We start from the raw sequence: 22,067 nt of genomic DNA on the forward strand, positions 1-22,067 counted from the left end.
AACCATAATCCTACGAGCGTAGACGCCACAGATGTCACTTTATTGTGCAAGTTAATAGGATAGCTTTCAGTAATAACAAAAGAAAGTGTTTGTGATTGTAAACCTTTGGTTTCTGAAACGCCAACAGAGGCATGCTTCGAAGCCTCGAACATCGGCAAATTCTAACGCATCGCCAACTTAGTTTACGACACAAACTAATTGCCACTGGAATAAGGTAGACACTAAAGCATTATTGCAATAAAAGAAGAGTTGTGAGAAAAAAAAAAAAAAAAACGTCCGGCAGGAGGAATCGAACCTGCCACAAGATTCTCAAGCCGAGGTCTCTACCACAACGCCACGCCCCAACGCAGCACTCTTGCCGTAAAAAGACTAGTCAAGACAGAGTTCACCGCTCGACTTCATCTTTACGGGTCGCATACTGAAGATAGACGCGATCTTCCTTTTCAAATAAAATTCGCGTCTTCATAACACACAAAACAGCTGACGACCACGAATGACATTCAATAACCTGTATTTTCTCGCGCTATCGACGATACACCCGCACAGCGCCCGTGTCAATGTACTGATTTGCATCTGAATCGATAGGTGCAACTACATACATAACCGATCGCCAAAAACCAAATTGAACGTGCAAGAAAGTATGCCATCATGTTAGTTCAACAAGGCGTACTAATTGACAAATCTGTGTCTGCGAAGTGCCGGCGAGTGCGCCCGGCGGCTTTCGGTGGCTGCCGGGGTGCGTTTGCTGAAAGCGGCGTCGTAACGATGCCCATCGCTTCTTGTACGAACACCGTACGCAAGAAAAAATGGTTCATTCAGGTTAACCGATACTAAAGCTCTACTGTACACTCATTTTTACACGTCGGAATTGCGTATCCTTAAACCCAGAAGCGCCGACAGCATGTACACACGGACTCGGCAGGCGCGCTAGGCCTACCTTCGCTGGGAGTCGTACGGGTCATATTGAGTGCGGCCGATCTCGGCGCAAGTGGCTGACGAAGGTTGAAGAATGCGCATTTTATCGTCGAAAGCTTTGAATGCATTAAAATGCAACCGAGGTTGAGCGAAAGAGCGAGAATCGCCAGAGATGCGCTTGCATTGTGGTGATGTTGACCGTCGTTGATTTTCTGGCGTACGTGCCGCGCCTGCCGAGGCACCGCATGTCCGAGCGGACGCCAGATCGTAACGTCGTAAAGTATTCATCAGCCAGCCCTGGTAAAAGATCGCCGCAAGTGTACTTGTAAGCGCGTGACTACAACTCTCAGATTTGGGCATGAGCGGCTGTACGGCATTGAGCCGATATCATAGAGTCCCAGCTGATATTTGGAATTTACGAATGAAAACAGTGATGAATATTATGCTGTTTTATAGTAAAAGATCGATGTGCCAACAGTATCACAAGAGATCATTAGATATTTACACGTGTTCCATGTATATTTGCTGTGTAAATACGCACAGCAGAGCTGTTGCCACTGGCACTGGAAGGGGGGCCAGACATCATGGATATATATACCGGTTACCGGGTGTATGGTTGTGTGCAGCGCCAGTAGTGCATATGTTCAGTGTTGCTGTGTTGTGTATGAATGAGTGTGCGGATGTGAGTTCTGTGTATGTGTGAAGTAAGCTTGAGGCATTTCAGCCAGGTTCACTGCTACATTGTAGAAAACGTACGAAGGATTTCTTTTTTTCCCTTTTTTTAAACGTTAGTCCTAGCAGCAAGAGTGATTCTACTCTTGGTGGGAGTTCATGCACTCTAGCCCAACCAGCATTATAAAACTCTGCGAGGGAGTAGCGCAATTCCAGCCGAGAGTCTATGTACTCCATTTCAAAAGCGTGACTTTACTCTGGCGAGGGAGCTTGTTCACTCTGGTTCAGCCAGAGTACCAGAACTCTGTCGAGAGAGCATGCCTACTCTGTGGAGCAGAGAGTTCCCAGCACTCCTGAAAAGGGAGTGAAATATGGGACAAGCGTTTACTCTCGCAAAGAGAGTTGCTAGCACTCTCTTGCCGCTGTGAGTGATGGCGTCAGTCTAGAGTGGGCGCCCATTGGCGCAGGCTTGTGCGCATCCGCGTTTGAGGAGGAAATGCCGCGGATTTTTGTATGCGACTATGTAAGAAAAGCTCCGAGTTAGTTTAGAACAACACACTCAGTTTCTTATTCCTTCGTATGCATGATTGTATACAGCGGGTGTGACATTCATCAATGTGCTCGTGCCACTTTGAACGCGGCTTCAAATGTCCTGCAAGGGATCGTGTGTGACGCCGTCGTGATATCGCTGCAGTGAACCGAGAAATCAAAGATGCTCAATGCAGAGTGTGCTCGGGGCGCTTCCTTGCTTCGTCAATGGATCATCGCGTCTGATGATTAACACACGAATGAAAGCATCCGAGTGAACAAAAATCTGGGTCTCTTGAAGTATACAGGAACTAAAACGTTCATTACTGCGACCTTGGTTATTAATTGCTAAAACATGGCCCTGGGCGGTGGTGAGAACGCCGCTGCTGCAAGCACCTCCGCACTCACGCACCGGCTCTTTTCCCGGGGAAAAAAGAAGAAATTTGCGACAGCAATGTTCGCGTGTTGTACTTCTTCTCGTGTCCTCGTTTTCGTGCTGTCGATCTCAAAAATGCACAACCAATGCCAACTTGCCCAAATGTCAATTCTTGTGCAGCAGTTTAGTGGTTAGGATTCATCGTCAAAGTCCGCACATGTGCCTGATTGACAGGTAGGTGGTGCTGAGCATGCGCAGACCAGTTTTCTGCCACTGCGCGCCATTTATTTATTTAACAATACTGCCGATCTCACAATAAGGAGTTCGTAAGTTGATGAAGGAGTTGATTTAAGTTGATAGTCTCGCTCGCTTCTCATGTGTTAGCTCAGCCAGCCGCTACATATACACGCAGCTTGCAGTCGAACAGCAACTCACAGAGGAAAAGAACACCGCGGCATAAGAACTCCTGCAGAATTGGTTACCGGTATACTCTAATTCTATTGCACGCTTTTAACATTTGAATAATAATAAGGAGAAAGTGGTGTGTTGTTGTGTTTTGCGTAGTAGTATATGTTTCCCTTTATTATCGCCTGAGAAAGCGTGGCATTTCTCATCAAAATTAGTCGGCGGACGAGAGCGTGTGTCGCAATCTGTGTTATTCCCAGTGGCAGCGATTCGTTTATGGCTTTGCACTCTCACGCAGTTTAAGCATAGAAAAACACGCGGAGAACGATAGAAGTTGCTTTTCTTGTCCTTCTTTTATTTAGCTACTTTTCTTCCACGAATTAAGCCTACTTGAGTATACAAAATAATTCACGTAATCCCATTGTGATGTATAGGCAGAATGCTTAGGCTTCACGTTATGGAGAACACGCCGAAATTATTGTAAACGCTTCAACTATACAACGTCTGTCGTAATTCTGCGTGTAGTTTCAGCATCCTCGCTCGTAGAGACAAAGCATACACTTTTGGTGAGCTCGCGAAAACAAGCAATTCCAGGTATATTTCAATGGATGAGTGAATGCTCGATGATTGTTGCGCCAATTTCCACGTGCCCAATATTTCTCAAGTAATCCAGGTTGGCCTTGCACTGATCGTGTTCGAGAACTAACCTTCTGGATGACCACATTGGTGGTTTCGAACATGCGTGGGCGTTCCAATGTCCTGACTCCCATTAGGGGTTTTTGAAAGTTTGCAGCGCTGAACGGAAGGCAAGGAGGGACGCTGCCCAAATCACCGTTCTTCTCTCATTATAGGGAACTTGGTATGCGCCCTTTTCCCCAACACTGAATGCGCTGTTTATATATGTACTGTTATTATTATTATTATTATTATTATTATTATTATTATTATTATTATTATTATTATTATTATTATTATTATTATTATTATTATTATTATTTTTATTATTGCTGTTGTTGTTGTTGTGGTCTTAATTATCAGTGCAATCATCATTACTAATCACCACCTTAATGTCAGGCGCCCTCCTTTCGGAGAAAACGTGGACCAGCGCTTTTTTTTTTACGTGTATCCTGCAGAAGCCCACATTTCCCCATCACTCGTAAAACAACGCCGCGGTGGGCGCGTTAAGCGTGATTCCTTCAACGTAACTGCCTGCGTGCACGTGGACACCGTCCGAGCGAGTGATGGCTCTGACGAAATGGGCGCCGCTTAACGACTCATGCAAATAAGCGCAGCTTCATTTTAAATGCAGACGAAAAGCACGTTGACATTTGCGGGTGCCACCCGCCATGGTGGTCAAATAGTTATGGTTCTCGACTGCTGACCCGAAGGTCGCGGGATCGAATCCCGTCCGCAGTGGCCACATTTTCGATGCGCGGAGGCGAAAATGCTTGAGGCCCGTGTGTTTAGATTTAGGTGCCCGTTAAAAAATCCCAGGTGGGCGAAATTGCCGGAGCCCTCCAGTGTACGGTGTCCCTCATAATCAGATCGTGGTTTTGGTACGCTAAACCCCAGCAATTATTAATATTTGCGAGCGCCTATTCAACGAATCTCAGTCCTTTGTATGTAAAACAAGCATCGCAGAAACACCTCAATATATTGCGAAAAAAAAAAAGCGTGGTAGCTGCCCTGTACAGATATATATATATATATAGCGAGGATTAAATCTGCCTAATGCAGGGCGCATGCATTATAATTAATGTGGGCCGCGGAGTTCTTCGTTGGCGCCTTGTGCTGAGGTTGTCATCGCTTTATCGCAGCATTTTCTGTCGTGTTGTTATCCTTTCGTTACGGAAATTTAATGGGCGTGTTGTGTTCTTTTGCAAACGTGGCGCCCGAAATGTGCAAAGCTGCAAACTGAGCCAAGCAATTTTCATTCAAGGGACGCTAAAGGGAGCAATGATGTATTAGGCAGTTACTCTTTCACAATCCCAAAATCACCACGCTCACCGCGAGAAGACGCGCAAAAACAAAATGCAGGTGGCGACGCCACCTTGAAATTCCTGCACCAAACGTCGTGATATCATAGATTTATAGGTACCACGTAGTTCCTAATCAGTAAAAATGAAGTGCTCATAGATTTAAAGAGGTACTGACACAAAATTTCGCGGCCGAGACAGCCTGTGGGATCGGTTCCCGTGAACATGCGTATATCATCTGCAAAATATCAACAATATCAATATAGCTTGGAAGGTATTTGAAATGAGTTTTGAAGTGTGCGTGAGCGATCGACGCCCTCGCGCTGTTGACACCCTCAAAGATGACCCTCGGTGACACCCCTACTTCCCTCACGTGATCACGCTGCAACAAGTTATGATGACGTCATAGCCGCATTTTTTTTTTTTTTTTGTCGCGTTCACCCCAGCAGCCTATATATACTTCTCGGCGACGGCTCGCTAACCGCGCGGAAGTGCGTCACAGTTCTGTGTGCTGACGTGATCGAGCGCTGCACCCGCTATAGGTGGTGATAGTCGCGCCCAGAGGCTTGTCGTTTTCGAAACCGAAAGTGACACTGGGCGGTAATGAGGAGCCTGTAATTAATTATCTGTCGCGCGCTGCAGCAAACGATGCGCCGTGTTATGAATGCCAGGCCCCCAGCAAAACATATTGCAGCAAAAAAACGCGAGGCCAAAATTTTTCTCTCAGTACCCGTTTAACATACTAAGTTTCAGGAAATTTCGTAGAGCCAAGTCGCCAAAATACGACAAATGCACTTTGAAATCCGTGACGTCACGTGCAGCGATTTCGGCGCGAAATTTAGAAACGAAATTTCGCCTTCATTTTCCCCTCTATTAATAAAGCTACGACGATGAGATTAACGGCATTAGCGTTCTTCGAGTACATTCTATCAATATGAACCGATTCATTGTTTCACTTTAGTGTCCTTTTAAAACAACAGGTGCAGCTCCTTTGCCTCTTCTCAAAGAGGAACCAGGGCGACCTTGATGAACGGCTGAGGAGAGAACTTAATGCTGGGTGTAAGGCTTTTGCAGAACCGCAACAAAAGAACGAGTCAAAGCGAATGTAAGTTCAACAGCAGCCGCGAAAGTGGAAAACCGCTCCCCCCGTCTCATAGAGTTATGTCGGGATACAATCGGCGGCACCGAACACGTGAAGGACGTGATTTGCATGCTGCACGCGGCGGCGCGCACCGCTGCTCCCGGCACAGTCGTCAAGTGCTCGATAAGGCATCGCTGTGCGTTGTTTCGCGTTTCCAGGCCTGTAGACCGCGACAGTGAATGCTTTCGAATCAGTCCACGCGTGTTATCTGCTTGCATGTTGGAGTGTTGGTGAAGGGCACAACACGTCTGATCGCGCTTCCCCAAGTCTTGCGAACTTGACTTGTATGATGTGCAGTTAGATTCAAATGAAAGCGCAGTTGTAAAAATACAATTGGATGGCCAAGCTCTGTAAAGTCCACCAATTTCATGATCTGTGTACCCTTCCGTGAATATATAAGTCGGCATGAAACGTGTATGCTTTGGCTAAAATGTTGTGCAGTGTACGCGCTGTCGTGATGACATCGATAAAGCAATCAAGTGTGTGATGCTCAAGTTGTGTTTAAAAATTGTGCGTTCTGTTGCTCTTGTTGTGCGTACAAGATTTACGTGCGATAATCACTTGCATAGCTTTGAAAATAGATGTACCAGAACTTATATCATTAGGGTCCTGTTAATGTGCTCCTAATTCTTTCTTTGTTATATTTAGATTCAGTTTAAGCTGTTCTAAATCAAATCGCACTGCGCTGATTCATATTTGCCTCGTCCGTGCACAGGTTAATTAACTGCGTCTGTGTGTTCACTTGCGCGCTGTTGCGATGCGTTTACTTTGATGAGGTTATCCAAGTTGGTGACGATGTGCCGGCATGATTCAGCGTGTGGCTCGCTCTCCAGGAATCGCGCCGCTCAGCTGTGTTTGCTCGCCGCCTTCACGTGACCTCATTGACCTGGCCCAATGGTGATTCCGGCGCCGCTCATACGTGAGCCGAGTACGCGATCAGATGCATGCAGTCGCCGCTTGACGCCTTTTTTTTTCTCTTCTCCCATTGAGTATATGTGCAATCATGGCTCCAATTGCACGTATCGCGCAATTTCAAGACATGCTATCAATTACAAGCGACACGTTTGTTTACCGTCCTGTATGGTGTTTTACTCCGAATTATTTTAAAATTAAGGCCCCTCAACCAAGTTTACGGCTAGAATAATAGAGAGCTGAGCTAGTTGGTAAGTATATGTTTGTGGTGTCTTGACTTCTCTCTTGTGCCCGTGTTTGCACGCCCTGTCTCTTTAACAAGCTTACGGCTATCACAAGGACGTCATGCATGTGTTCGATATGCTGCGTTATAGTAGCTTTCCACATTGATTGCTTGTGAACGCAGCTAGAGGCGAGGACAGTCCATCTTCTCGAGAAATCACCACCCATAACAGGTCATAAAAACTGGCTGGTGCTGTGAATTGTATTGCTACCGCATTGGAGGCGGACGCCAACTGAGGATCCGGAAAGTGTCGTCTGACCGGGCAAATTCCCTCCTCCTGGCGTGCCTTCAGTTTGTAGTACTCGCTTTTCCGTTGAACAGGCATGTTGAGCTCAAACCGGGCTTTCAAATTATTTTGCCTAGAAGAATGACCTTTATTTTTAAAAACGATAGTCTTTCTTGGGATACTCGAACGCAGAAATGTCTGTCTGTCTGTCTGTCTGTCTGTCTGTCTGTCTGTCTGTCTGTCTGTCTGTCTGTCTGTCTGTCTGTCTGTCTGTCTGTCTGTCTGTCTGTCTGTCTGTCTGTCTGTCTGTCTGTCTGTCTGTCTGTCACACGATTCAGCCACCCGGCCAAAGTTTAAGCAATTGCTGAACAGCCAGTAATCTTTAACTGGTAGCTGCGTTCATACTTGTGAACATTGTCGATCAAAAAGCAAGTATTACATATATCTGAGGCGCAACATCAATACGTATTAGGTGGTGTGTTCCTTTACTAGAAAATACATAGATACGTAATTATAAAGACCCTACAGTGTTTCTTAGGCTGCGCTGAAACGGCAAAGAAACGGCCTGCAAAAAAAAAAAACGACCTGCAGAAGACTATCGTCTTTCGACGACATTTGCAGCGAAGCACGCAGATGCACGGCCAATTTTTTTTTCTTTTCTGCGGCGATTCGTGCGGAGCTGAATAGCTCGTGGCAACATTCTTTATTCACATACCCTAAAAGCCCTTGCCGGGCATTACATAGGGGTGATTACAGTAAACGGGGTGGGGGTGAGGTTACATTTGAATAGAAATACACTTGTTAACACCAGCATAAGCGAGGCAAACAATAATGAACACTATCGCACACAAAATAATTTACAAGGTTCGACATACAGGTCTTAAAAAAATAATAAATGATAAAAAATTTTTTTTCTTGCTTTTTTATACAATATTAATCGATTTTTTTAACATTTCTACAAACGCGTCGTGGCTTTTTTTTATGGACACAACATCGTGTGGTAGATCATTCCAATGACGGATGGCACACAACAGGGGCGAGTTATATAAGATGTTAGTGCGCGCATATGGTGCTAAAACTTTGAAAGGGTGATCTAGGCGCGGAAAATAGCGATGGGCAGGCAATATGTAAGTGGTAGCAAATGACGAATGATTATGATAAAGCTTGTGAAAATGAGATAGCAGTGCTAGAAGTCTTCTTCTTTTCTCTAGTAATGGGAGGTTCAGTGATGCTTTGATATTAGTGATGCTCGAATGACGTAAATAGTTTCTCGTTATGAATCGGGCAGCTTTATTTTGGAGAGATTCAAGTTTGTTAATTAAGTATATCTGGTGTGGATTCCAAATGAATGAGGCATATTCTATTTTAAATCGAACCAGTGAGGTGTATGCTGTAAGTTTTGTCTTCCAGTTTGATGTAAGTGGCGTCTAATGAATCCAAGTGTTTTAGATGCTTTAGATGTCATTGCGTCCATGTGAGCAATAACATTCAGTGGGCCTAACGGAGACAGAGTGGTCAGAATGCGGTCATAGCGGTCGTAGCGGTCAGAATGAAGGGCCACCTAGCCTCTGAAGCTTAGCTTCCTGGAAGGAGACAACCTTCTTGAAATATTTCCGCCAGCAGAGAACATAAAGAGAATACGGGGTATTTCGGCTGGAATGTCTAACCGATTTGTCACTGAGATAGTACCGTCAGAATGGGTCAGGAAGAAAAAAGTGGTGGTCTTGTCATGTATTTCTCTCATGCAAACATTACCTGGAAGGGCAAAATATACATTTTGGACAAGGCACCCTCAAACTGCAAAAATCATGTTGCCATTAAAGTGCTCCGAAGTACGCTTTGGTGCGCGCCCTTTCAAAATACCCGATGGCTGAGGAAAGTGGGGGTAGTCCGCCGTGTACTCGATTCATCACGCGTACTGGGCAGAAATGGCTCCGAGTCAATGATCACATCCTGACAGTGGATCCGTGGTTATCCTTGCCGCTATAGGCTGATTGGGGATTAATGTAGCCTCCTTTTTCAAAATCCCGAAAGAAGTATAGCAATGTTCTTATATGGCGTCCTAAAACATCAGCAGACATTTTAGCCTCTTTGAACTATAAAGTGCGGAAAGGGAAAAGTGCCGCCTGATTGCGCCACACCACCGTGTCCGGTAAAAAATAAACAAAAATGGGAGCCCGACTTCCTGGTCATTGCGTAGACGACGATCGACACACGGAGCTCGCGATCAGCTGCTCTTTTACAGGCAGCCTGGCAATGCATGGAGTTCCTTAAAACCATATTTCGGATCACTGGTGTCGCGCAAGCGATGACTCACAAGGAACTGTTCCTGTTTGGTGCGCTTCCAGTAAAACACGGAAAAATAATCACTCAGGACACATGTCAGGCGCACAAAACAACCTTACAGAGCGCAGCTTTTTCATCGGACCTTGCACTTCTGAGTACAGCACAACAAATTGCTGAGCACATGCATGCAACGAACTGTTATAGCTCTGTGTCACTACGAGAAGGCATGCGACTCATTAGAGATATCAGCAGTCTTCGAAGCACTATACTTCATCAAGGAGTACTTGAATTGTGTATAAATATTATAGGCAATATCTCCAATGCTCCACAGCATACCTTGCCGCTCCACAAGAAAAGCGATAAGTTTGCAATGGGGAAAGGGTCAGACAAGGAGATACGATCTCTCCAATCTTGTTCACTGCATGCTTAGAAGCGGTTGGGAACAAACAGGAATAACGGAGGAGGTCTTATAGCAACCTAAGATTTCCAGATGACATGGTGCTCTTCAGTAATGATGGCGAGAGATGACAAAAGGTCCAGGATCTATAAACCGAGCAAGTACTAAGGAGGGGATGAATATGCTAACGTCAGAGATAATGGTTAATATCCTGGCGAAAGAGTTGATGATTTTAGATCAACAATTGGATAGTGCACAAGAGTGCGTATATACCTATAGTTGAATTACTAACAGGGGAATCACGAAAAGAAAATTCACCGAAGAATAAGGATGTGCTGGAGCCCATACGGAAGGCTTTCGCAAATAATGTACCTCATGCTTTGAAACAGTGCCTTTAGGCAATGCTGAAACGACGAGAGCGGGACGTTCTGAGTGCCAGATTGCATTGTTTCCCCTCACGTGGTGCTGCAGAGACCTCCGCGGTCGGTCCACGTGACATCATGGTTCGTCAAGTGGTGGCATCATCGGCGTACTTTTGGGGCCGTTCGTGTTGCCGGACGCCGCATTGTTCGACTCCTGAGACATATCAGACCTTAAGAAGCATACACGATCACTGTACAGCGGCAGTTCTAACACGGAACTGAAACTTGGAGGATAGCAAAGAAACTGTACAGAAAATGACGACGTCAGTATGTACCAAAAAGCCCAAATTTCAAGTGCGGTACAGAGAATCATAGGCGTGCGGACGGAGGGGGCCCCCACTATTCACCTAAGAGGGGGGGAGCCCCACACAATGACATAATAGGGAGCGGGGGCGCTGCGACTCGGGGGGGGGGGCAATGCCAGCGCCATAGATTGACATAATTAGGAGGGGGGGGCGCTGCGACGAACCTTCGCCCCCCCCCCCCTGAAGGGGAACCCTGCGCACGCCTTTGCAGAGAATGTTAAGGACCAGTGCAGCGGAACGTATCATTAAGAGATGGGAAGAAGGCAGAATGGGTCAGAGACGAAACGGGCTATTCTAATTGACATTAGGCGCAAGAAATGGACCCCATGATACATAGGACAGACAACCGGAGGTCAGCTGGAAAAACGGAATAGACACCAAGAGATTGGATAAAATGGAATCAGGGTCGATCAGCGGGAGGTGCCCTGCAGTGGACAATGATGTGCACTAGTGCATGTTAAAGTATAGTCATTCTGCTCGAATTATCCACGCTTTATTGCGCAAAACACTGTCCTGGCGACGGAAGAACGTGCTGATCATTTGGCAGTTCTACTGTATTATAGTTTATTTTTTGCCACCTTGGTTAAGGGGGACTCCGTTTGTCCAGCCTGTATGGACCTTTGCTTAGGAAGGATAGAATGCTCTTTAAGCCATTTATCGATAGTACAATGCCCCGTTTCTAATCATAGTGGGAAGCTAGATTAAAGTATTTTAGGCGCCTGAACGAGCAACACTGTGTTTTTTTCTTCCTTCCTGTTTTTCGTGCCAGTCAATGGAGGATGGAGTATACTTGTAAAAAAAATGTACGGCATGTTGAAGAATGAGCCAATGTATATCAAACAAAAGTTATGCACTATGCCATGTTCATTTTACTATGCTACAGCAGAATCGAAAACTTTCATTCCGAATAATTTTGCACTTGATTATATGACCTTCTAAGCAACGCTATAATAATACGTAATATTATAACATTATTGCTCTAGGGTGCTATCGCGAAGCGATGCCTTTTCCGATTCAAATATTGTCTCCTTGTCTTATTTGAAAATTCCCGAATATTTGGGATTCTGGGTGCTTGCCGGTGAGACTTGCTATGGGAAGAAATCAACAGGTCCAGGTGAAGTACATTCGTGAGGTCTATGGCCGAGCTCCAATGCTTTGGCATTGGAGCTCGGCTATAGACCTCACGAATGTACTTCACCTCTGTGTATATCTACGTAGTTTTCTCTTCTTTTTTTCAGGAAACACGTGTATGTCCAAGTATGTGCACGTGGTATGTTCGCGACTCTTTTTCCTTTTTCCTCAGGTTTCTTACTTCTTTTTTTCGTTATTTTTTGTATTTACTTTTTTATTTACCTTTTTTTACTTTTTTTCTCTCTCGGCTCGGAGGACGATGATATAAAAGCGCATCGAAGCCTGGTAAATTTCGTCTTGATGAAGATCGGTCTCCGATTAAAACATCGACCAATAAACAGTCTTTTTAGAAGCGCATACATTTTTCATATATATATATATATATATATATATATATATATATATATATATATATATATATATATATATATATATATACTTAATACAAAAAAGTACATTTATTCGACGAATAAAGGTCATTTGTTTTTTTGTTTTTGTACATGCGCCTGCATTTCGTATAATAACTTATATATACATACCCGCCATTACTCGAGTGTTTACAGGCGAGAATCCCCATTACCCTTCAAAAAAAAAATTGCTGCCTATGCCACTGCTCGATCGCATCATTTCGACTTGTAGTGAGCAGCCGCCCGCAGTGAGCCTGTCAAGTGAGACAGATCGCGTATAACCATGCACTCATTCGGATATAATGTATATGCATGAAGCCTGCCTTAGAGTTTGGTTCATTCGCGAGTGTAACTTAGCGAAGCTGCCATTGCAGTGCTCCATCAGTTGTGAAATCCGCGCATTCGGGAAATATATAGGCGTCCTTTAAATGGATGGCATGAGTAACTCGGTTCAGAACGCGCGCACTCTGTCTGCTACTTCTTCCCGGCGCATAACTTACTTTAATTACGTGTTCGGCTTGTACTTGGCTCGAGCCTGACACCATGAGAGCTTCAAAAGCTAGTCGCCTAGCTTTGGTGATCTCCTGCCGTTCAGGCTAACATCTCCGGGAGTATCGTTAAAAATTGCTATCTATCTATCTATCTATCTATCTATCTATCTATCTATCTATCTATCTATCTATCTATCTATCTATCTATCTATCTATCTATCTATCTATCTATCTATCTATCTATCTATCTATCTATCTATCTATCTATCTATCTATCTATCTATCTATCTATCTATCTATCTATCTATCTATCTATCTATCTATCTATCTATCTATCTATCTATCTATCTATCTATCTATCTATCTATCTATCTATCTATCTCGTGCCACTCACTGTGTTTACTTGTGAACGCCTCTTCTTTCGAGCACGCCAAGCGCGAAACCGATTAAGTTCTCCTGACGAGGACGTACGCCTTGAAGAACAAGCGCTTAAATGGGCCATGACGATCATTCTCGCTGAATGTTGCGAAAATGCATCTATATATCTTCTTGAACTGTCACCTTCCTCTTGCAAAATATTGCGTGAAGTCACGTTTCCGCTCACACCAGTCATGCATATTTATTTAAACTATTTCTTAGACTTCGTGAAACATGTGACAAAAAGGTGTAATGTGACCTCTGAGATATGTCTGTCTATCTTCTTTTGAATTTATCCGCTGGTCTTGCTTTTGGAAGTTTCCAAAACATCTTCTCTTTATTGTTAAAAATAACCAAGTGGGGGAGGCGCGAGAGACGAAAATCAAGTGGGGTTCCTTTGCGCAGTAAAGACGTCTTCGAGATCTATGACCACGGGTTCTTGTTTCTTACATTGTTTGGTTCTGAAACCTCCCGGGATCGAATCGGGGACCTTTAAATAGCAGGTCGTATTCGCAAAACTTTGGCTCATATATAAGTTCTATATAGCTGGCTTCGTTGTGCCGATGCCGTCCTGAATTCAATAGATGTGACGTGTTGGCCGAAGACGGAAACCAATTGAAGCGTGAAATCATCGAGGAATGGCATCGTTGAATGACAAATGTGTCAGAACACCATGCGTTTTACTATCAGACAAAAAAATTGCGTAACTTTCAGCTCACCAGTCATGTTAACCGCATGCGGCGTGCGCACACATCTTCATGTAATGGTGTCCATTTCACATTTTACTTTGTTTTCTTGTTGTCATTGACGAGGCGCTGATACGTCTGTACTTATTTATTTACATTCTTCGCCGTATTCAGCGTGCTGTTAGTCAGGGCTGCATGTGGTTGCTTGTGTGCCTTTTCTGCCCTCGTTTTTCGCACTGTTCGCCTACAAGATAATCACCGGAACTTGACAGGTGTTGATGCTGTGCCTGAGGACGGTGAAGAGGTATAATGGAGCCCTTCGTAATCGGTTTCAGCCGCCCACTCGTTGCGCAATGTTACGCAATCCTGTCCCACGCAATATGACATCAATTAACGCGGCTCACTGCGCAACGGGTATAGAAAATCAATGTACCCGCAGAGGCCGTCGCTGGAAGCTGGCACGCGCACCCTCTCCCTAGTGAAGACAGGCCAGCAAAGGCGTTAACTGGGGCATTATTGGCCTCACTGAAGTTAGGAGAACTGGCGAAGCATACACAGTGCTGGACACGCACTACTCTGTTACCGAGGGCTCCCTGAGAACCGAGATTATGGCGTGGGTTTTTTAATGCATAAAGATATTGCGGGCAATGCTCAGGAATTTTACAGAGTCAACTAAAGGGTAAGATGCGTCGTGTTAAAATTGAACAGGATATATAAACTGGAAGGGATCCAAGGGTACGCTCCAACGCCCATCCACGATTGTGAGACAGTAGGGCAATTCAATCAGGATGTAGAATTACCGACGAGAAAAGTCCAAACCCAGTACACTTCAGTCATTGGCGACTACAATGCGAAAGTATAAAGCAGAAAGGGGAAGAAGAAATCGGCAACTATGGTAGAGATTGTAGGAATAATAGAGGAAATATTTTATTTCGCAGAACGCGTGCCTCCTCTAAAAAAACATGTAACTAGAAAGTAGAGCTGGAAAAGCCCTAACGGAGAAACAAAAAAAAACAAAAACAAAATAGATTTCATTAAGTACAGGTATCTAAAAGTAACACAGGATATAGAAGTGGTAAGCAAGATAAAGAACAGCGATCACAGCATGGTGAGGGCAGAGATCACACTCAACCTAAAGAGAGCCAGAAAAAAAATTATCGCATACAAAATAAGCCGACTTAAATTCCATCAAGTTAAACACAGTCGAGGTTGCAATTGAGGAAAAGTGCAGTGCATAGTTTAGAACACGACGAAAATGATGACAGAGTTCATTTCTGAACCTGCACTTGGAGGCCGAACACCAAGACACGAATAACGAAGCTCTCAAGCCACTAAAAGACCTAATAAAACAGCGACAGCAGATTAAGGCGATTAGCTCAAGAGACAAGATATAGCTATCAAAACTGACAAATAAAAGCAAAATTAGCGAGATACGAAACTATAACGTCAAAGCGAGAGAGACAGCAGGAAAAAAGGGCTTACTAATACACGAAATGTTTACTAATACTGAATGTTTTACTAATACGCACGACGAGCCTTCTTTCAGCATTATGCCAAATATTGACCAACATAATTGCGAACAGGATATCAGAGCCACACTTATCTTTATTGAACACCACCAGCTGGCTTCAGGAAAGGGTGCTCGGGATCGCCGTCGTGCGCTTAGTGAGATAACTGAGAAAACTGCCGAATACAGAACACCCCTCTATCACGAAAAGGCATTCGATACGACACCATCAACTGTGGAAGTTGCGCCGACAAGGGGTACTTGAAACATACGTGCATGCTTAGAGATTCCACGGCTACTCTGCTCCTGCTGAAGAAAAGCAGGAAAATACCGATCGAGGAAGGTGCAGGACAAGGAGATAGCACTTCTGCGCTGCTATTCCCTGCTTCTTTAGAGCTACTAGATTGGGAAGAAACAGGAATGAAGATTAACGGAGAATGTCTTGGCGATCGACGGTTTGCAGACGACATCGTACACGACGAATTACAAGAAAAAATGATTGGAGAATATTAGACAGAGAGAGCCTCAAAGTAGAGTTGAAGATAAATATGCAAAAGACAAAGATAGATGGTCTGGCGAAAGAACGCGAAATGGTGATAGACAACCGGACAGTTGAATCAGCAGAAGAGTATGTCCATCTAGGCCAAACATATTCACAGGGGAGTCTATACTCATGTGAAGGAAATCGACCGAAGGGGCTCCTGCGCATATGGCAGGCACTCTCAACTCTTGACTTACCCTGTAATGCGGAAACTGTTCAACCATTGTATGTTGCCATTTCTGACACATGGGGCGGAAACCTGAGTAATAACAAAGAAACTCGAAGTGAAGCTAAGGACCAGCCAGAGCGCAGCTGAGCGAGAAATCGTATAGGGGTAACCCTATAAGAGATAGGAAGACAGGCGAGCAAACAGGGGTAGCCGATACCTCAGCAGATATTATTATTATTATTATATATTATTATTGCTTTGAGGAAGCAATTGATGCTGTGTGTAGAAAGCGTAGATAACACTCTGTCTGCTCATTTTCTTGTCTGCTTTGATATGCAGTGTTTTTGTTGTTTTTGTTTTTCCTGTTTGTTTTTTTTTTTGTAACATGAAGCTTTGTGTATGCGACGGTTTTGCTTTCAACTGCCTTTTCAACTGCCTTCGCTGTTGCCTCGTATTTAGGGGCTGTGGCTCTGTCAAGCTGTCTATTACAGCTTTTTCTGCAGCTCCCCTGTCCATGTATTTCTTGAGGCAGAAATAAAAAATTATTATTATTATATTAAAAAGAAAAGTGGACCTAGGCAGGTCACGTCATGAGAAATAACAGATTGTAAGTGAGAACGTCGCAATGGACACCACTCCGCGTGAGGACGGCAAAGAGTTAGATGTGCGGGCCTAAGATGGAATCAGCATAAAAGGCATAAAATGGACAGCGGCGAATCCATCGTCCGGTAGTGGACATATAATACAGCCTGGTGATGATGATTTCCAAAGCACTCTGTGGCAGAATACCTGCATTACATTTGGGCTCAAGCCTGATGATGTCTGATCGTTATTAAGATCACGTGGGCTTCTTTACCGCACACAGCATTTTTCGTCTGATAACGGGATAAGAAGCTCAATGAGTGACATTGAATAAGATGCTCTTTCGTTTCTCTTGCAGAAATATGGAAGCCGTTTGCTCGGAATACCTGGTGCCTAGCCAAAGGATGCTATTCAGGTAAGTTCAAGGGCAGCACTTTTTTTTTTTGTGCGAGTTACATGCAAGCGACAGCGGTGCTGACGGCGTCGCCACAGCCGTTTGTAGGCTGTGTCCGGATAAGAACGAACGCCAAGAAGACCTGGTCACCACTCCCGATTCTGATGAAATTTACTCTCTGGGCGCAGGTTTTAGATCCAGGACAATGATTTCCAAGTTAGGTTTGCGAAACAAACTTTGATTGCTTAAAAAGTACAAATTTTGGCCGCGAAAATCACTTTTCCACCAATTTTCCAATTTCTCAAATTTGAGCGCACCTATCGAAAAAAACAGTGCACTTGGCCAGAATATTTATTCCCATCAAAGAACGAGTCAAGTGCACTCTGACAAATACTTTATTTCTCTTTTCTCTCGAATGATTTTGTTAGGAAAAGTATCACAAACATGGTAAACGGCACAAAATACCTGGATTTCAGGAATTTATTGCCGCGCACAAGTTAAACTAAGAAAAATAAAACTGTGTTCATATTGACTTTGACACTCCAAATTTGTTTCAAAACAAATTTCGTGGCTTTTTTGTGCGCCATTATATTTTAAAATTGAGCTGATACGCATGTGGTTTACCAAAAAACGCCGAGGTATGAAAATACTTTCTTATGAAACATTGTTAATTCTTTTTGTTTTTTTTTGTTAATCACTCTGATCGGATTCAATAACGTCATCTACAATTCTGCGTGAAGAAACGCTCCATTATTTGAGCTGATAGCAAGTCACCGTTGCATGGTATCGCCAGCAAGGTCGATACCATGCAACGAGAACTGGGAGTGTGGAGTGAGCGCTTCCCTCTTCTGATGGCCTCAAAATAACTAGGCCCACGCTATCAGCTGCAGACGAGACAGAAATGAAGCCTGTGACAAGGATGTCGTGGTGCGTGCTCACCTGGCAGAACAACTCAAACTGCAGTTGTGCTTCTCGTGCCCGAACCGTGGTTTCACCCTGGTGTTGCCTTAAATGATGTGTGTCCAAGTCCTTTGCATTATGAAAGTACCGCTGATACAATGTTGCATTGAACCGCGCTTCTATCGCCATGTTTCGCCGTTTCGGGCGCAGGAATCGTGCTCAATGCGCTCGCTGCAAAATTACCGGCAGAGTTTTAGTTGCATAATATTGACCTTGCCGGCAATTAACAGCTCTGACTTTTCGCAGTAATATGATCTCTGAGCGTCGTGCAAGCAGAGATCGGCCGCCGTCCAAGGGATGTAATGTGGGCGCCCTCAGCCTCGAGGTCGTCTACACTCAAGCTTGCCAAGCGGCTGATCACAAGACAAAGCTTGTCGCACCGTGCAATCTCTGTGGATTTGTTATTTTTTAACAACTTCCTTGTAACTATGTCGCCTACAAATATTTCGAACAAATTGCACCCCATTTCCAGTAAAAAAATGGCCCGTACGCTGGGCTGAGTTGGTCGCATTTGACACGTTATAAAATGGGTATGAGACTGAGCTTGCTAGTATGGCTTCATGACTGCGAAAGAGCGCGAAAAACGAGGAACAAAGAAAACGAGCACTTGCTCCATTCCTTCTATCGTTCTTCGTGACGTCGACGTTGGCACCGCTCAAGTTTCGGCACGAAATTCAAAAATGAAAGCTTGACCTTCATTTTTTCATATCATATTTAGCCAATGATGGCGATATTAAGAGAATAGAGTTCTGAAAGAATAACTTGTCTAAACTTATTTAATGTTTCTTTTTGGTTGAAGTAACTGAAATAGCCCATTTATTTTGTAGGAACCGCAATTCTTTTTATTTTTCGGTCAGCAGCAGCAACAGTGAAATTGGAATCGTTTGTTGGATATGAGCAAAATAATGCAAAATAGTTATTGGGCAGCAGTGTTTGCATCCGTGTAAACGATGGAGGCCCGTTTGCTTAGATATATAGGTGCACGCAAAAGAACACCAGATGGCCGAAATCTCCGGAGCCCAGCACGCTGGCGCAACCATAGCGAGGTTTTGGCACGTAAAACCTCAGATATTATTGTTATCTGTGCTGGTGCTGACTGTCCATGGCTTCCCTATATGCCCTTAATCGACACGACTCATGGCACAAGGGCCGCAACATATTTTGTGCGCCTTGTTTTACGAGCTACTGGAGGCGTAATTTACAAACGTTTTCTTACGTATATGGGCGGCCGCATTCGCTAAACATCAGGTCTGGCACGAGTTTTTCTCTTGCCAACAATTCTGGCGCAATAACGTTTTCACAAAGATCACTTGCGCTGTTGGTAATAAAAGGTGAGCCATTTACTTCCGTGCCTAGTTTAGCGTGACAGTGAAAGAAGAGTGTGCTGCGCAGTGTGGGCCTGGGCCGCGCGCACTTCGAGAAGCAGCCGCCGTCGAACCTGCGCAAGAGCAACTTTTTCCACTTCGTGGTCGCGCTCTACGACAAGGCCGGCCAGCCCGTGGAGGTCGAGCGCACAGCCTTCGTCGGATTCGTCGAGAAAGGACAGGTGGGCTGCTCGCCTTGCTGCATGACGCTTACCATTATAGGCATTACAGAACACGTTATGAAGCTTTCTAGGTGTTTTGATATTGCGATGTAGGAGGCATCTCGCGATTGACTTGGGTGGCAGACATTGGTAAGCTCGTTGAGCAGATGGTTTCGTCGCTTATTGTTAACTCGCTCATGCTATGACCCAGAGACCGTTGTCTGCGCGGTGCTGTGCGGCCCATTTCTGTATGGGCGAGTTTCAGAGCAGTGTAAGCAGACAGTTCCCAATCATGGCGGAGACAGCATCGTCGTGCGTCACCTCTGAGCGCTTCCTCGGTCGCTCTCCCTCCGCTCCGCAGTTGCGCCGACCATCATGCGAAAGGGTGCTGCGCTCTATGAAAGGAGCAGACAGCTTGTCAAATGCGTGACATCTGTACACGTGTAGTGAATACGTTTTCTGACAGAAGCGTCTGACTCAAGTCTTGCTCCGAACACACACGGTGCTTCTTCAGACGCAGACATCGAACATTCTCCGGCCACCAACAGGCGCTGGCCATTAATCATTGAGAGCACGTACGCGACACCACTAGGTTAAGTATTAACTAGGCGTCGCAAAGAGCTACATACTATAGTATATGCGCCAAACGAAAGATTTGTGGCGCAAACTGAGAGCCAGGAAGGCACCGTTCAGCTGTGCACCAACTCCTTGTGCTCTGCTTTAGTATGTATGCCCACTTTATTCTGGACGCTAGCGAGGTCTTTATTCTCCTGAAAAACCGCAAAAATGTTGGCAAGAAGAAGAGAAGCTGTTCACAAAATTTCTATTTCAAACGGTTTCAGAAGTGCAGCGAAAAAAAAACGTTCATTTTCAAGGATACAAATTGGTGTTCACAAACATGGGCATTAGTTGCGATCGCGGTGAAAATCCAAGAATATTTGCGCTGCAGACACAAACGAAAAAAGCAACAAGCGTTGCATATCATAGAGTGAACTGTTGACGTTTCTTTGTCATCTTTGTTGATGCATCTTATTGTATCTTTAATTGCACAAAATTCTGGTAAGTGGAAAAACCATCATTTCTTGCTTCATCTGCTGCTGATCCACTTTCGTGCTTTTCTGTCCCGGTACCACGCTCACGTTGAATGTCCATCGAGCAATATTTCGCAAAATATTCGCGAGGATACAGAAGACCTTCGGGTAGGAAACGTCAAGAATTTGAACTTGTGGATTCTCTTGCCTTTGGTACTTGTGTCAGACCTGATCATGCTAATGACCACTGCATACGCATAATGCTTACGTGTCCTTCCAACTTGGTTTGTTCTTAGCTGGGGTAACAACTTGGGCTTCTTCATGTGCGGAAGGCTTTTACCTCGACAGAATACGTGGCCATGTTCCTCTCCATCACAATCTGACATATCAGCGTTGATCTCCCCTAGCATCGCCGTGATTTCCTCATCGCCGAGCTACCAGGCTGAAAGACACAGACTTCTGCAAGCATCTACGCGCGAAGATCACTGAGAGGTGTTATTAGTCTTCCTTACCTTCGCGCCTTGTGTACACAACTAATATATGTATGAGCAACTAGCTCAAACTGAAGCGTTGCTATAGATAAAAAAAAACACCAAATGTCTACACTCCCAACTTATGTCTAAAAGTGGGGCACCAAGTGGTCTGCGTTCCCAAGTTCTGTGCACAAACGGGGACACGCTTTTAACACACCCGATAAATGCGATTTGTGACTTTGAGGGCTGAAATACCTTTACACGAGATCAATTATGTGAACATTGCAGGTGTATTTTTGCCGTCACCGTTGCCGTGAGGTTCTGTATAAAGTTCGACGGCGATAACATCGCCCTGCTGTTCCGTGTGTGCGAATGAAAGCGTGCGGGGGTGATCGCGGCTCAAGCGTAGAGGAAACGCACCGAGAGAAGGGCTCCGTTTAACCGGGAGACCTGATGGCGTCGCCATGACTGAGCTGTTGCGCAATATTTTGTTGGGTGTGTTTGTTCATAGCTCAAATGAGGGGTAACCACGTGCTCCTGCAAACCTATAAGTGTTCGCGGAAAGAAGATAATTCTAAAAAAAAAAAATTGAGATACTGCTATGCTTTGCAGTACAGAACGAGTACCATGTATCTCAAAATGATTGAGCTATTTTTCTTCTTCGTTTTCATATTTTCGCCATTTTAGTTTTGCTTCTGCAATACGTGAGTACGCCCACTGACCTCTCTCCTGTGAAGCTGTTCTTTTTCCGTTGTCTGGATCTTACGCATTGAGCGAAAGCATCATCACTGTGAGACGAAAGCTTCTACAAATGACCTTCAGGCCAACCATTTTATGCCTACATTTTTTTTTTAAATTTCGTCGCTCCAGCCTACCCTTTGCCCTCCTCGGCCACCTCTCACTATTCCT

General features: G+C 44.7%; 1 protein-coding gene and 1 long non-coding RNA gene across 3 annotated transcripts in view; one reads left to right on the plus strand and one right to left on the minus strand.

Annotated features, from left to right (window-relative positions):
* LOC125756906 (uncharacterized) overlaps positions 1–22,067 on the minus strand; it is a 458,042-nt gene that overhangs the window by 378,166 nt on the left and 57,809 nt on the right. The gene's annotated exons all lie outside the window — the stretch shown is intronic.
* Positions 1–22,067, plus strand: part of LOC119379405 (transcription factor collier) — a 119,979-nt gene that overhangs the window by 2,262 nt on the left and 95,650 nt on the right. For both annotated transcript variants that reach the window (XM_037648722.2, XM_037648723.2), the window contains exons 2-3: positions 17,134–17,190; positions 19,522–19,675. In XM_037648722.2, the coding sequence (XP_037504650.1) occupies positions 17,134–17,190; positions 19,522–19,675 (211 nt within the window). The remainder of the gene's footprint in view (positions 1–17,133; positions 17,191–19,521; positions 19,676–22,067) is intronic.

Source organism: Rhipicephalus sanguineus, chromosome 1 (genome assembly GCF_013339695.2).
Source record: "Rhipicephalus sanguineus isolate Rsan-2018 chromosome 1, BIME_Rsan_1.4, whole genome shotgun sequence".
NCBI lineage: Eukaryota > Metazoa > Arthropoda > Arachnida > Ixodida > Ixodidae > Rhipicephalus > Rhipicephalus sanguineus.